The sequence below is a fragment of the Ostreococcus tauri genome (genome assembly GCF_000214015.3).
Source record: "Ostreococcus tauri WGS project CAID00000000 data, contig chromosome 04, whole genome shotgun sequence".
Lineage (NCBI taxonomy): Eukaryota > Viridiplantae > Chlorophyta > Mamiellophyceae > Mamiellales > Bathycoccaceae > Ostreococcus > Ostreococcus tauri.
This window is the reverse complement of record NC_014429.2, coordinates 702,769-714,632: the sequence shown is the minus strand read 5'-3', so window position 1 is coordinate 714,632 and position 11,864 is coordinate 702,769. Positions and strand designations below refer to the sequence as shown.

General features: G+C 61.8%; 9 protein-coding genes across 9 annotated transcripts; 3 read left to right on the top strand and 6 right to left on the bottom strand.

The window, feature by feature from the left end:
• Positions 1–88: 88 nt before the first annotated feature.
• OT_ostta04g04170 (Ribosomal protein L34Ae) lies at positions 89–820 on the top strand (the record flags this gene model as incomplete). The annotated part of the gene is made up of 3 exons (XM_022984581.1): positions 89–250; positions 505–657; positions 782–820. 3 exons carry the CDS (start codon positions 89–91, stop codon positions 818–820), a joined length of 354 nt encoding a protein of 117 aa, XP_022838836.1.
• Positions 821–999: 179 nt separating this feature from the next.
• On the bottom strand, positions 1,000–1,567 carry OT_ostta04g04160 (Zinc finger, RING/FYVE/PHD-type; the record flags this gene model as incomplete). The annotated part of the gene is made up of 2 exons (XM_003078903.1): positions 1,000–1,071; positions 1,133–1,567. The coding sequence occupies 2 exons, from the start codon at positions 1,565–1,567 to the stop codon at positions 1,000–1,002; spliced, it is 507 nt and encodes a 168-aa protein (XP_003078951.1).
• A 211-nt stretch (positions 1,568–1,778) lies between these two features.
• OT_ostta04g04150 (PetM of cytochrome b6/f complex subunit 7) lies at positions 1,779–1,973 on the bottom strand (the record flags this gene model as incomplete). Its single annotated transcript, XM_022984580.1, has 1 exon — positions 1,779–1,973. The coding sequence occupies one exon, from the start codon at positions 1,971–1,973 to the stop codon at positions 1,779–1,781; it is 195 nt and encodes a 64-aa protein (XP_022838835.1).
• A 592-nt stretch (positions 1,974–2,565) lies between these two features.
• On the bottom strand, positions 2,566–3,954 carry OT_ostta04g04140 (unnamed product; the record flags this gene model as incomplete). Its single annotated transcript, XM_022984579.1, has 2 exons — positions 2,566–3,250; positions 3,326–3,954. The coding sequence occupies 2 exons, from the start codon at positions 3,952–3,954 to the stop codon at positions 2,566–2,568; spliced, it is 1,314 nt and encodes a 437-aa protein (XP_022838834.1).
• A 13-nt stretch (positions 3,955–3,967) lies between these two features.
• On the top strand, positions 3,968–4,478 carry OT_ostta04g04130 (unnamed product; the record flags this gene model as incomplete). The annotated part of the gene is made up of 2 exons (XM_022984578.1): positions 3,968–4,062; positions 4,178–4,478. The coding sequence occupies 2 exons, from the start codon at positions 3,968–3,970 to the stop codon at positions 4,476–4,478; spliced, it is 396 nt and encodes a 131-aa protein (XP_022838833.1).
• Positions 4,479–4,581: 103 nt separating this feature from the next.
• OT_ostta04g04120 (Bacterial transferase hexapeptide repeat) lies at positions 4,582–5,835 on the bottom strand (the record flags this gene model as incomplete). Its single annotated transcript, XM_003078900.2, has 1 exon — positions 4,582–5,835. The coding sequence occupies one exon, from the start codon at positions 5,833–5,835 to the stop codon at positions 4,582–4,584; it is 1,254 nt and encodes a 417-aa protein (XP_003078948.2).
• An 84-nt stretch (positions 5,836–5,919) lies between these two features.
• Positions 5,920–8,613, top strand: OT_ostta04g04110 (Clathrin/coatomer adaptor,adaptin-like,N-terminal; the record flags this gene model as incomplete). The annotated part of the gene is made up of 1 exon (XM_022984577.1): positions 5,920–8,613. One exon carries the CDS (start codon positions 5,920–5,922, stop codon positions 8,611–8,613), a length of 2,694 nt encoding a protein of 897 aa, XP_022838832.1.
• Positions 8,614–8,638: 25 nt separating this feature from the next.
• OT_ostta04g04100 (Ankyrin repeat-containing domain) lies at positions 8,639–10,224 on the bottom strand (the record flags this gene model as incomplete). Its single annotated transcript, XM_022984576.1, has 2 exons — positions 8,639–8,693; positions 8,897–10,224. 2 exons carry the CDS (start codon positions 10,222–10,224, stop codon positions 8,639–8,641), a joined length of 1,383 nt encoding a protein of 460 aa, XP_022838831.1.
• A 313-nt stretch (positions 10,225–10,537) lies between these two features.
• Positions 10,538–11,864, bottom strand: OT_ostta04g04090 (Chloride channel, voltage gated; the record flags this gene model as incomplete). The annotated part of the gene is made up of 1 exon (XM_003078897.2): positions 10,538–11,864. A coding segment is annotated over one exon (1,327 nt), but the record flags the coding sequence as incomplete, so codon positions are not given.

Here is an 11,864-nt window from a genome sequence, read left to right as displayed (position 1 = left end):
CGCGCGCGAAAGAGTTCGCGATCGAGCGCGTCGCATCCCCCTCTCTTAGCCTCGCGTCGTCACCGCACCTCGCAGAGTCCGAACAAAAATGGCTCCTCGCGTCACCTACAAGCGCCGCCATGCGTACAACACGCGATCGAACAAGATCATGAAGAAGCGCCTTCCGGGCGGCCGTCTCGGGATCGCCTACGTGAAGAAGACCACCAAGGGCGCGCAGACGCCCTCGGGGGATAACGGGCGCATTCACGGGGTACGTTATCGCATGAGATGGCGAGAGAGATTATCATCTCGCTGCCGTGCGCGTGTTGGCGTTCGAGAAGAAGCGCGATCGCGACGGACGGGCGCGGGACGTTGGTCGAAGATTCGACCGCGTTAGGGCTTTCGCGTGAGCGATGAATCCCCTTGTCGAATGTCGAGCGATGATCGAAGATGGATTAGAGCGAGCGAACGCACGAATCGATGACTGACGTTTTGGCTCTCCTTTCGGTTTCGTGAAAATAACAGGTTCCGCGCGTGGCGACGCAAAAGTACAGCCGCAAGCACATGTCCAAGAACAAGAAGAGTGTGTCACGCGCGTACGGCGGAGTCCTCTCCGGGGGCGCGGTTCGCGAGCGCATCGTGCGCGCGTTCCTCGTCGAGGAGCAAAAGATTGTCAAGGTGCGTGTTGGTTAGATCGATCGCGATGTGAGATACACTCGATGGCTGGGTATGGAGGTGAGACGACGGTGGAACGAGAGACTGACCTAGCCCGCGTCACGTGTTGTCCGCTCGCGTCTCACAGAAGGTGCTCAAGCTTCAAGCCGCCAAGGAAGGCAAGTAAGCGGGTACAATCAGGGTCAATCTTAGCGAATTTCTCCTAGTGGATACGGCTCTTCGCGAAGGGCGGTTGTAATCTCGACGCGGAGCGCGTCTGTCAATTCCGTGCTGTGCTAATCATTTCGTTTTACAATCGCACGAACGCCTCGTGCGGATCGCCGCGTGCGCATCTACCAATCATACCTATTCGTTCGCATCACCCCCGTCCGCCTTCGTTTCCTCGATCTTGCACCTACATACCGGACACGTGTCCCGCTGCGCCGTAAAAAGCCGCGTCAGTCAACTCTCGAGTCAAAGTCGAAGCGATCCAACGCACCATCTTCAACCACTCGCACAGACACTTCGTGTGAAAAGTGTGCGAACATCTCGGAATCGTCTTCACTCGCTCATCGCCCTCGTACTCGCTCAGGCACACCGAGCACGTCGCGCCGCTCGCCAGTCCCGCGTCTCTTGCGTCTCGCTCTGGGAGCGCCTCTACCGTCGCCGCAGCGCACGGCGCGTCGAAGTTTCGAGTGTCGAACTGCGTGAAGTCGATCTCTCCGAACGCGCCGAGCGGAAGGAGGGTCATCGTGGGCCCGAAGACGACGGATAAGACGCCTCGAGAGCTTCCTTCTCGTTCGTTCGCGCTCGGTCTTCGCTCCAAGAAAACGCTCGAGCACGACGGACACGACGGGACGTCGGCGGCGTCGTCCAGGGCATCCGCGGCGACGTCAACGCGGGCGCGGCAGTCGTGACACCACACCGACTCCATGGCCCGCGTCGGACAGTGCGTGAGCGATTTTGAGCTCCGAGGACGCGGAAAGGACGAGAAGGCGAGAGCTGAGCGCGACTTGGATGCGAGCGGTGAACACCACGTACTTGCGATCTCGTATTTCAGTCTAAGTCTTCTTCGACTTCGCTCGCGACGCGCCGTCGCGAGCGAAAACAATGCACCCGTCTAATAAATAAACACGACAAACCATTTATTCTTCACCCATGACGGAGCCTTCGACGCGAAGGAGCACGAAACCAATGGCAAGGCCGACGAGGGTGATCGCGAAGCACGTCGTCGCGACGGACGCAATCTCCGCACCCTGGTTCGCGACTTGCATGAGCTCGACGGCGGACGCCTTGGTGGCGACGCCACGAACTTCCTTTTGCACGCGCGCGCTCGTCATCGGGACGGTCGCCACCGCGCGCGCCGGGGAGACGGCTTGCACGCTACGTTCGAAAAACACCCCGAAGGATACTCGGTCAGTCCACGCTCGGTTCCATCTCTCCACGACCCCAATCTTACGCGTCGTCACTCCCGAACGACCGCGCATCAACCTCACGCGTCCCCTCGCGCGCGTTATCCAATGGATAGGGCTTCCCCGTCCACGCCCCGACCACATCGCGCGTCCACGCCTCGCACGACCTCATCCGCCCACCACCGACCGCGCGCGCGGACGAAACGATTTATCGCCGATCACATCACCCCCACATCCACCGCGTCTCGCCCGCGATCGATCGTTCGCGCGCGCCCGTTCGTTCGATCACCGATCGAGGCGGTCGTCGCGATCGCGTCGCGCGCGTTCGAATCGCTCGCGTCTCTCGACGCACCGAGCGGTGCGCTTCGCGGCGACGCGCACGGAGGCGACGCTCGGCGCTAACGCGGTGGTTCGGACGATCGCGGACATCTCGTGGGCGGTCGCGTGGACGTGTGCGGGCGCGCGCGCGCGGTCGAGGTCGCGCCCAGAGAGGTGTGTGCGTATGCGTATGGGGTTTCGTTTATAGGCATCGCGCCCGCGTCGTCGTCGTCGTCGTCCTCGCCCGGCACCGCCTCGCGCGCGCGTCGATCGCGGACGCGCGCCCGGGGACGTCGGCACCGCTCGCGGTCGCGCGACATCGGGACGCGGCGATGGGACGCGGTGTGACGCGAAGGAACGATGACGGATGGGCGATGATGGCGACGACGCGCGGCGACCGCGGACGCCGGCGGCGTGTCTTCGCGTCGTGCGCGGTGATGGCGTGCGCGGTGATGTCCGTCGTGACGTCGGCGCGCGCGGAGGCGATGGAGACGGGCGGTGGAGACGGGAACTCGCGGTGGACGCTCCTGGAGCTGGATGAGGATGCGTTTCGGACGCGGCGGTCGTTCGAGACGCCGGCGTACGACGTCGGAGAAGACGGTCGAGCGCGATTCAGGGGGTGGTTCTCGGCGAAGATGTTGACGACGCCGGGGATGGACGCGCTGAGGGAGCCGGTTCCCGAGCGCGTGAGACCGATTCGGGACGAGACGTGGAAGGTGACGATGAAGGGACAAGAGCGCGTGTTGACGCTCACGACGGAGGGCAGACTCATAGTGGGCGATGAGTACGATGCCGACACGTGGTTCGTGCTGAATGGATTAGAGTACGACACCGAGAGCGCGTTCGAGGACACGTCGACGTGCGACGCCACGACTGGGTCGTGCGAGCTGTAGGCGAGCAAAGCGAATTAAATTTCACGCGAGCGAACAGACTAGACCGAATCCACGATCTCGCACTCGCGCACGCCCTCCGGGAGCTTCCCTCGCGATCCCGCGAGGATCTTCGCCGCCACGGTGGCGAGATTCGCCTTCTCCATCGCCGAAGTCCGCGGTTCGTCTCGAGCCCACTTCGCGTAATCCTCCGCCAGTCGCGTTAAAAACCACGGCATCACCGCCCGCAGACTGAACCCCACGATCGCGTTCATCGACCCTCCCGCTCTCGCGAACACGCCCTCGGTGAACTCACCCCGCACGTCGATCCGGCACTTGATCGCGTCGCCCTCGCCGTCGCTCCCGGAGGTCGCCGTGACGGCGTTCCGCAGCCGTAAATCCCTCAAACTCGCGTTCACCGCCTCCACGACCGCCCCCGAGCGCTCGCTCCCAAAGTTCACCATTCGCGCATCGACCAGCGACTGCACGCACCCGTCCTCGGTCGCCGAGACTTCGATCGTGCCCACGGGTTCGACGTCCAGGAATGCAAACTTTTGTCTTCCCGCGGATACCGTGAACGTGCGCTCGCTCGCGTCCGATCGCGTCACCGCGGACGGATCGAGCAGCGCGTACTCCTTCGCCGGCAGCGCCACGTACTCGCGGACGCGCCCGGGGGGGCTCACGTCGACGGTGAAGGCGCGAGAGACGCGCAGGAGGGTCATTGCGCGACGCGAAATGGCGCACGCATCGGGCTCGCGCGCGCTCGTGGACGTGGCGCAGCGCACGAGAGAGCTCGGGAAGGGGGCGTGGACGTACGCCGTGGTCAGAGCGTGCGTGTGCGCGACGCGCGCGTCGTGGGCGAGGCGTGAGACGGCGATGATGGGTGGACGCGCGAGCGCGTTGGAGAGACTGACGACGCGTCGACGCGATTCTCGACGCGCGCAGGACGACGAGCGACGGGAGCGATGCCAGAGGGAGCGCGAAGGAGTACGAAGCGATCGCGCGCGCGGCGGTGCGAACGGTGCACGGGAGCGTGGACGGGGGGTTCGAGTTTGAGGTGCTCGGCGCGGAGGCGGGACGGTTGAACGGAGACGCGACGTTCGTCGTGCGCGTGCGGAGCGAGCACTGGAAGAAGCTGTGGAGCGCGCTCACGATGGCTGGACGCGGGAATGAGGGAGAGTCGACGAGAGCGTACGACGTCCTGGCGTCGGGGGCGAGTTTGCAAGCCGTCGCGTTGGCGAGGTGACGCACTTCGTGCCGTTGCGTCGCCGTCTGTGTCGACGGCGGAGCGATCTCGCGTTCGCTGTATGTTATTGTATTATCATCCATTTCACGGCTACCAGGTATGTTTAGTCTCGCTTCTCGAGCGTTTCGCCGTCTACGTCTTCGTCGTCCGCCACTTCGTAACCGGCGCCGACGATGCTGTCTTTGGCGACGACGCGCGCGCCGACGATCGCGCCTGGACCGACGACGCATCCTTGAATCTGCGAGCCGTCACCGATGACGGCGCCGCGAAGAATGAGCGAGTTCACGATCTTCACTCCGGAGCCAATCTTACACTCGGCGGTGATAACGGACTTTTTCACCGAGCACTTGTCCCCGAGCACGCACTGCTCCGCCACGACGCACCCCGGACCGATCGTGGACTTCGATCCGACCACGGTGGAGTGATCGAGAACGTTATCGTACTTACTCAGCGGTCGCTCGTTCAGGTGATGGAACTCCGACGCGATCTCACGCGACACCTCCAAGAGCGCCGGCTTGGCCGTGTTCACTGCGACGCAATACTTATCCGCGGGCACCATGTACGCCGCGACGACCGCGTCCTTGGCCCCACGGAACTGCTCCGCCACAAAGTGCGGGATCAGATCGTACCGCAAACTCTTCATGTCCGGCCGTTCGCGAATCGCATCGAACGCGCGCGCGGCGTCCAACGCGAAGATCCCGACGTCGGTGATATCCGTGCGAATCACAATCTCCCCGTTCGCATCCAACATCGATCGTCGCAGCTTCAATCGCTTCTGCGCCTCATCCATCTTCTCCCCACCCGCCAAGAACGCCACCTCCCCCCCGCTCGCGCTCAGACCGACGTACCGCGTCCCCTTCGGCGCCTTTCCCGCCTTACGTTCCACCTCCGCCCACGGTCTCCGCGTCGCCAACGCGCACGTCGCCGCCCCCCCCCGCGCCAACTGCGCGCTCACCACCGCATCCAACGACACATCCGTGACCACGTCGCCGTACATCACCACCAACGTCGTCGCTCCCGCGCGAGCGTCGTCCGCCTCCAGCGTCGCCAGCGCCTCGAGTTCGCTCGCCCCATCCCTCGCCGTCGTCACCTCGATCGTCCGTCCCGACCACGAACCGTCGCGCATCGCACGCTCGATCATCTCCCGCGCTCGCGTCGCCGCGCCGTCGTCCGCGACGAGCACGGTGAGGCGTTCGCACGGTCGACGCGCGAGCGCGTGCAGGGCGCGCAGGGCGTGTCGCAGCGTCCCGCGCGTCCCGCACTCGAGCTCGTACTTCGTGCTTCGATCGCGATCGAGCACGCCGTCGAAGCCGTCGGCGTCGCGGTCGAGGGCGAGGACGACGCCGCGGAGACGCATCGCGCCGAACGCGCGCGGGCGATGAATGTCGATGGACGATGGGTCGAGGTCGACCACGGGTCCCGCACACGCGCGCGCGGCGCGATGGCGCCCGGCGGTGCGCGCCTGCGAGAGCTCATACGAAGCGTCAGGGAGTGTAAGACCAAGGCGGAGGAGCGAAAGCTGATCGCGCGCGAGGGGTCGGCGATCCGGGAGTCGTTCAGAGATCCGAGCCAAGGACGGTACGTCCCGAGATGCGTGGCCAAGCTCATGTTCATGCACATGCTGGGGTATCCCACGCACTTTGGACAGATGGAGTGCGTGCGGTTGACGGCGAGGCGGGAGTTCCCGGAGAAACGGATCGGATACCTCGGGTTGACGCTGCTGTTGGATGAGAATCAAGAGGTGACGATGCTGGTGACGAATAGCGTGAAGAACGACCTGACGCATAAGAATCATTACGTCATCGGATTGGGATTGTGCATGCTGGGAGGGATTTGTAGCGCGGAGATGGCGCGGGACGTCGCGGGGGAGGTGGAGCAGTTGTTGGGACACGCGAACTCGTACGTGCGGAAAAAGGCGGCGTTGACGGCGACGCGGGTGATTAAAAAGGTTCCAGAGCTCACGGAGGGGTTCGTGGAGGCGACGAAACGGTTGCTGGGGGATAGACATCACGGAGTTTTGCTCGCTGCGTGCACGCTGGCGACGGAGATGGGGGAGCAAGACGTCGACGCGCGCGTCGCGTTGCGAGCGCAGGTGCCTCAACTGTGCAAGGTTCTCAAATCGCTGATTTACGCGGGGAAGAGTGCGGAGCACGACATCGCGGGACACGCGGACCCGTTGTTACAGTGCGCGATTCTTCGTGTGTTGCGCGTCCTGGGGCGCGGCGACGCCGACGCGAGCGACGCGATGAGCGACATTTTGGCGCAAATAGCGTCCAACACGGATGACTCCAACAACGCTGGTCGCGCCATCTTATACGAGGCGGTGGAGACCATCATCGCCATCGAAGCGGTCGGAGGTCTGCGTGTGTTGGCGGTGAACATTCTTGGGCGCTTTTTGCAGAACAAGGATAATAATGTGCGATACGTCGCATTGAACGCGCTGTCCAAAGTCGTCGTCGTGGACACGCAGGCGATCCAGCGGCATCGAGCCATCATCGTCGAATGCGTCAAAGACGCCGACATTACGATTCGACGCAGCGCTTTGAAGCTCGTGTATAGTTTGGTGAACGCCAACAACGTCACCACGCTCACTCGCGAACTGGTGGAGTATTTGGAGGCGTGCGACGAAGAGTTCAAGTGCGAACTCGCGAAGAAGATTTCCGCTCTCGCCCTCAAGTTCTCACCAAGCAAGCAGTGGTACATCGACACTTTCGTGTCTTTGCTCACTCAAGCGGGGCAGTACATTGACGAGTATGAGTGCAACGATTTCATGGGTCTCGTCGCTCGTACTCCTCAGCTTCATGGCTATGCCGGCAGGTCGCTATATCGCGCGGCATGCGAAGAGGGCGCCAACCAGTCGCTGTGCGCCGTGGCGACCTGGGTGTGCGGCGAGTACTCGGACGCGATGGTTCACGCGGCTCCTGTTGAAGGCGAGGTGCTGACAAAGGTGAAGCATGACGACGTCGCTAAGCTCATGATTGCGTTGTTGAACGAGGCAAAGTACGCGAAATTGAAACCGCTCATCATGACGGCTTTGGCGAAGATTGCTGGGCGAGAGCCGAATGAAGAAGCGACGATCGTGCCCATACTAGATGCGTACTCAAGACAGATGGATCTCGAGACGCAGCAACGCGCGAACGAGTACAAAAAGATCCTCACCGAGCTTCCGAATCTGCGGGACGTGATCTTTGAGCACATACCTCCACCAGAGGCACCGAAGTTCGTCGCCGCGGACACTATGGAGACGCTGGCTAAGAAGAAGGCCGTCAGCGCGGTCGCAGCTGCTCAAAGTTTTCGCGATTTGTTAAGTTTTGACGACGACGTGGCGTCCTCTAATGCTCAGAGTAAAGGCGCGGATTTACTCAACGATCTCCTCGGCACAAACATCGACGCCCCGGCGTCCGCCTCGGCGACGCCGGCCACGCAAGCTCAAGCCGTTGATCTCCTTGGTGACATGCTTAGTGGTAAGACGCCGTCTCCGTCACCGGCTCCACCGAAGACGGCTTCTTCCGCTGACGCTTTGACGGATCTGTTTGGTGGGGCCACCATTGAACCAATCGCTTCGCCGACTCCGATGAAACAGAATGCGCCCACCACGGATGTCTTGGGCGAGTTGACGTCTTCTGGTCCGAGTGCATCGATCCCGTTCGTGGATCCGTTCCAGAACATGAGCGGCGCGCCGCCAGCAGCAATCGAAGGCTTGATTGATCTAATGAGCGACGCGACGCCACCGTCGAGCGCAGTCCCTCCGCCGGCGATGAACGCGCACCCGACGTCTCCGAGTCCGGCGGCTGACATTCCTGCGTATACCAAGGGACCGCTTTCGATATTTTTAGTGAGCTCAAAGGCGAACCCACTGGATCCAAACGAGACGGAGGTCAATGCCCGCTACGTGAACGCCGGACCGAGCGACATTGAGAACTTTTCGCTCCAGGCAGCTGTTCCAAAAACGATGACGCTGACTATGCACCCCGCGAGCGGTACTACGATCTCATCGAGTGTTCCAGTGTCCCAGCGAATGATCGTTTCCACTAAAGCGGAGCACGCCGCGAAACCCATCGCGATGCGTTTGAAGCTCTCCTGGCGACAAGACGGTTTCGATATGAGCGAGTTGGCCACAATTTCTAGCATCTAGATGTAGTTTACATGTCCTCTTTGGATTAAATGGATCGAAGTCGTTCGCGTGCTGGATTTAGCTCGGTCGACGCGTGAAATCTGCAATCGCGGAAAATCGTCATCGCTTGAGTTGGGCTATCATGTTGTCTATTTTTGCGCGCGCGCGTTTGAGCTCGGCTTTGGGCTCGGCGTACTCGCGCTCTGGGATGTAGCCGTTTCGCGCGTGCGAGAGTGCGAGATTGACGATGAAGCTTGTCTCGGCGACTTGCGCATCGCGTTCGAGGCGCAACAAAGTGACGTACTTCGCGTATCCGGGGCACTGGTGATCGATCGCGTACGATAAACAGTTCCAATAATTCTCCACTCGGTCTTCTCTCTCTCGGTCTCCACTTACGCCGGCGCGCTTGCACGTCTCTTCATCCCACGCACACCCGTGCTCGTGCGCGTACTTCAAACACTCCAAATGACCGTACTCAGCGGCGCACTTGCACGTCTCCGCATCCCACGCACACCCGTGCTCGTGTGCGTACTTCAAGCACTCCAAATGCCCGTGTGTGGCGGCGCACTTGCACGTCTCTTCATCCCACGCACACCCGTGCTCGTGTGCGTACTTCAAACACTCCAAATGACCGTACTCAGCGGCGCGCTTGCACGTCTCTTCATCCCACGCACACCCGTGCTCGTGTGCGTACTTCAAACACGCCAACTGCCCGTACTCAGCGGCGCGCTTGCACGTCTCTTCATCCCACGCACACCCGTGCTCGTGTGCGTACTTCAAACACGCCAACTGCCCATACGCGGCGGCGTAATCACACGTCTCTTCATTCCACGCACACCCGCGCTCGTGTGCGTACTTCAAACACTCCAAATGCCCGCTCCTGGCGGCGCACATGCACGTCCCTTCATCCCACGCACACCTGTGCTCGTGTGCGTACTTCAAACACTCCAAATGACCGTTCCTAACGGCGTACTCACACGTCTCTTCATCCCACGCACACCCGTGCTCGTGTGCGTACTTCAAACACTCCAAATGACCGTTCCCAGCGGCGTAATCACACGTCTCTTCATTCCACGCACACCCGCGCTCGTGTGCGTACTTCAAACACTCCAACTGCCCGCTCCTGGCGGCGTACTCACACGTCCTTTCATCCCACGCACATCCGTGCTCGTGTGCGTACTTCAAGCACTCCAAATGACCGTTCTCAGCGGCGTACATGCACGTCTCCGCATCCCATGCATACCCGTGCTCGTGCAAGAACTTCAGACGCTCCTTTAGCCCCTTCTCCGCCGCTTGATACACGGCACCGAAAGTAAACTCGGCCGTCGGCGTCTCGACGAGACCGCGCGCCAACGTCGCGCAACGCGCGTCGTCCCACGCCACCGCCACATCGGTCGCGTACGCATCAAACTCCGGAAACTCCTCGACCAACGCGCGCCGAAGACGTCTTCTCGTCCTCGCCTCGCGCGCGTCCTCGTCCAACATCGTTCGCATCCTCGCGTACATCGCGCCGTGCTCGCGTCGCAGTCGTCCCAAGGCATCGTCGCCGCCGCCGTCGTCGTCGTCGCCGCAAAACGCGCGCGCGCGCGCGCTCTCGGCCACCACATCGACCGTGCGGTCATCCGACGCCATGGCGTCGCGCGCGGTGACGCGGTGCGTCGACCAGTGACGTTCGTCGAAACAATCTCTCGGTCGAGACTGTGTCCTGTGTCTCCATCGAGAATGTGACGCCCGGACGCGTCTCGACGGCGGCGCGCGCGCGTGTCGACGGCGGCGCGCGCGCGTGGGACGTAGGAACGATCGATTCGTCGACGCGTCGCGGACGCGGTGGGACGTCGGCGGGAGATATCGTCCCGCGACGGTTCGCGTGCTGGATTTCGCTCGGTCGACGCGTGACGTGTGAAATCGCGGAAAATGGTCATCGCTATGCTATCGTGGATGTAGTTTACACGTCCTCTTTGGATAAAATGGATCGAAGTCGTTCGCGATTGATCTGCTTCACCGCCACACACGTCTCGACGACGCCTATTGGGCGTTGTGCGTCGATGACGACGACGAAGTCGTCTTCGCACGGCAAGTCGACGTCTCGCAGTTTGACGTCTGCGTCAATCACTCGCGACTTCTTGTCTATGACTTTCGTCACTCTCGTGCGCGTGTTGTACCCCCGACGCGATATTCCGTCGGCTATGCTACTCGGCGTCACAACGCCGACGTACTCCTCCTTGCTTGTGTTCGAGACCACGAAGACACACGGCGGTGGGTTGTCGAAATCTGACACGCGTAACAGAGCCATGTATGCGTCGAAGATGGTATCGGCTTCCTGCAGAAAGACCACGTCCGTTCGCATGACGTCGCGCGGACGAGCGACGAGAGAGGTCGCGAGCGCGGTAACGCCTTGAGCCTCCACATCGATCGCAAGCAGCGGGAATCTATTGTATTCGAGATTGTTCACGATGGACGTCGCCACGGTGACGGTGCCCATCAAGGGAAGAATGATTCTATAGTCGCCAGTGAGTTCAAAAAGGAGCAAGATGGCGGTGAGCGGCACTCGACAGACGCCGCCGAGCACCCCGGCCATACCCACGAGAGAGTACGCTTGATCCGGGGCGATGAATGTCATCGGGATGTCCGTGAGCTTGAGCGCGCCTCCGAAAGCGGTGCCCAACGCCGCGCCCAGAAAGAGCGACGGCGCGTACACGCCTCCGACAAGTCCCGATCCTCGACAAATCGCCGTCGCCAGTAGCTTGGCGAGGACGAGCTCGCCGAGTACCAAGGGCGTGTACGGTGCGTTCTTCACCAGCAACGCGTTCACATTATCGAACCCCTGATACGTCACCTGCGGATACTTGAGCGCCAGGCATCCGAGCAAAACGCCGCCAATCGGGGCGTGCCAAATCCTCGGGATTCCTAGACCGCCATTCTCGCGCTCGTTCGAGATGAAGTTTTCGGCGACGTCATCAAACACAACGTTCATCTTACGAAGCGCCGCGGCGGTGATACCGCACGCCAAACCGAGCGGGAGGTACAGCGGCAACTCGACGAGATCCAAGAGCTCGAACGGCGGAGTCTCCACGGAGGGCAAATCTCCCAGCACGGTTTTACTCGCGACTGTGGCTAAAACGCTCGCCAAGATGACCATCTCCGTCGTCACCGCGCCCGCGCGCTCGCGGCCGCCACCCTTGGATCCGGGAACTAGGATGCTCTCGAACGCGAAGAACAAGCCCGAAATCGGCGCGCCGAAACCGGCGCTGAAACCCGCGGCGGCGCCCGCC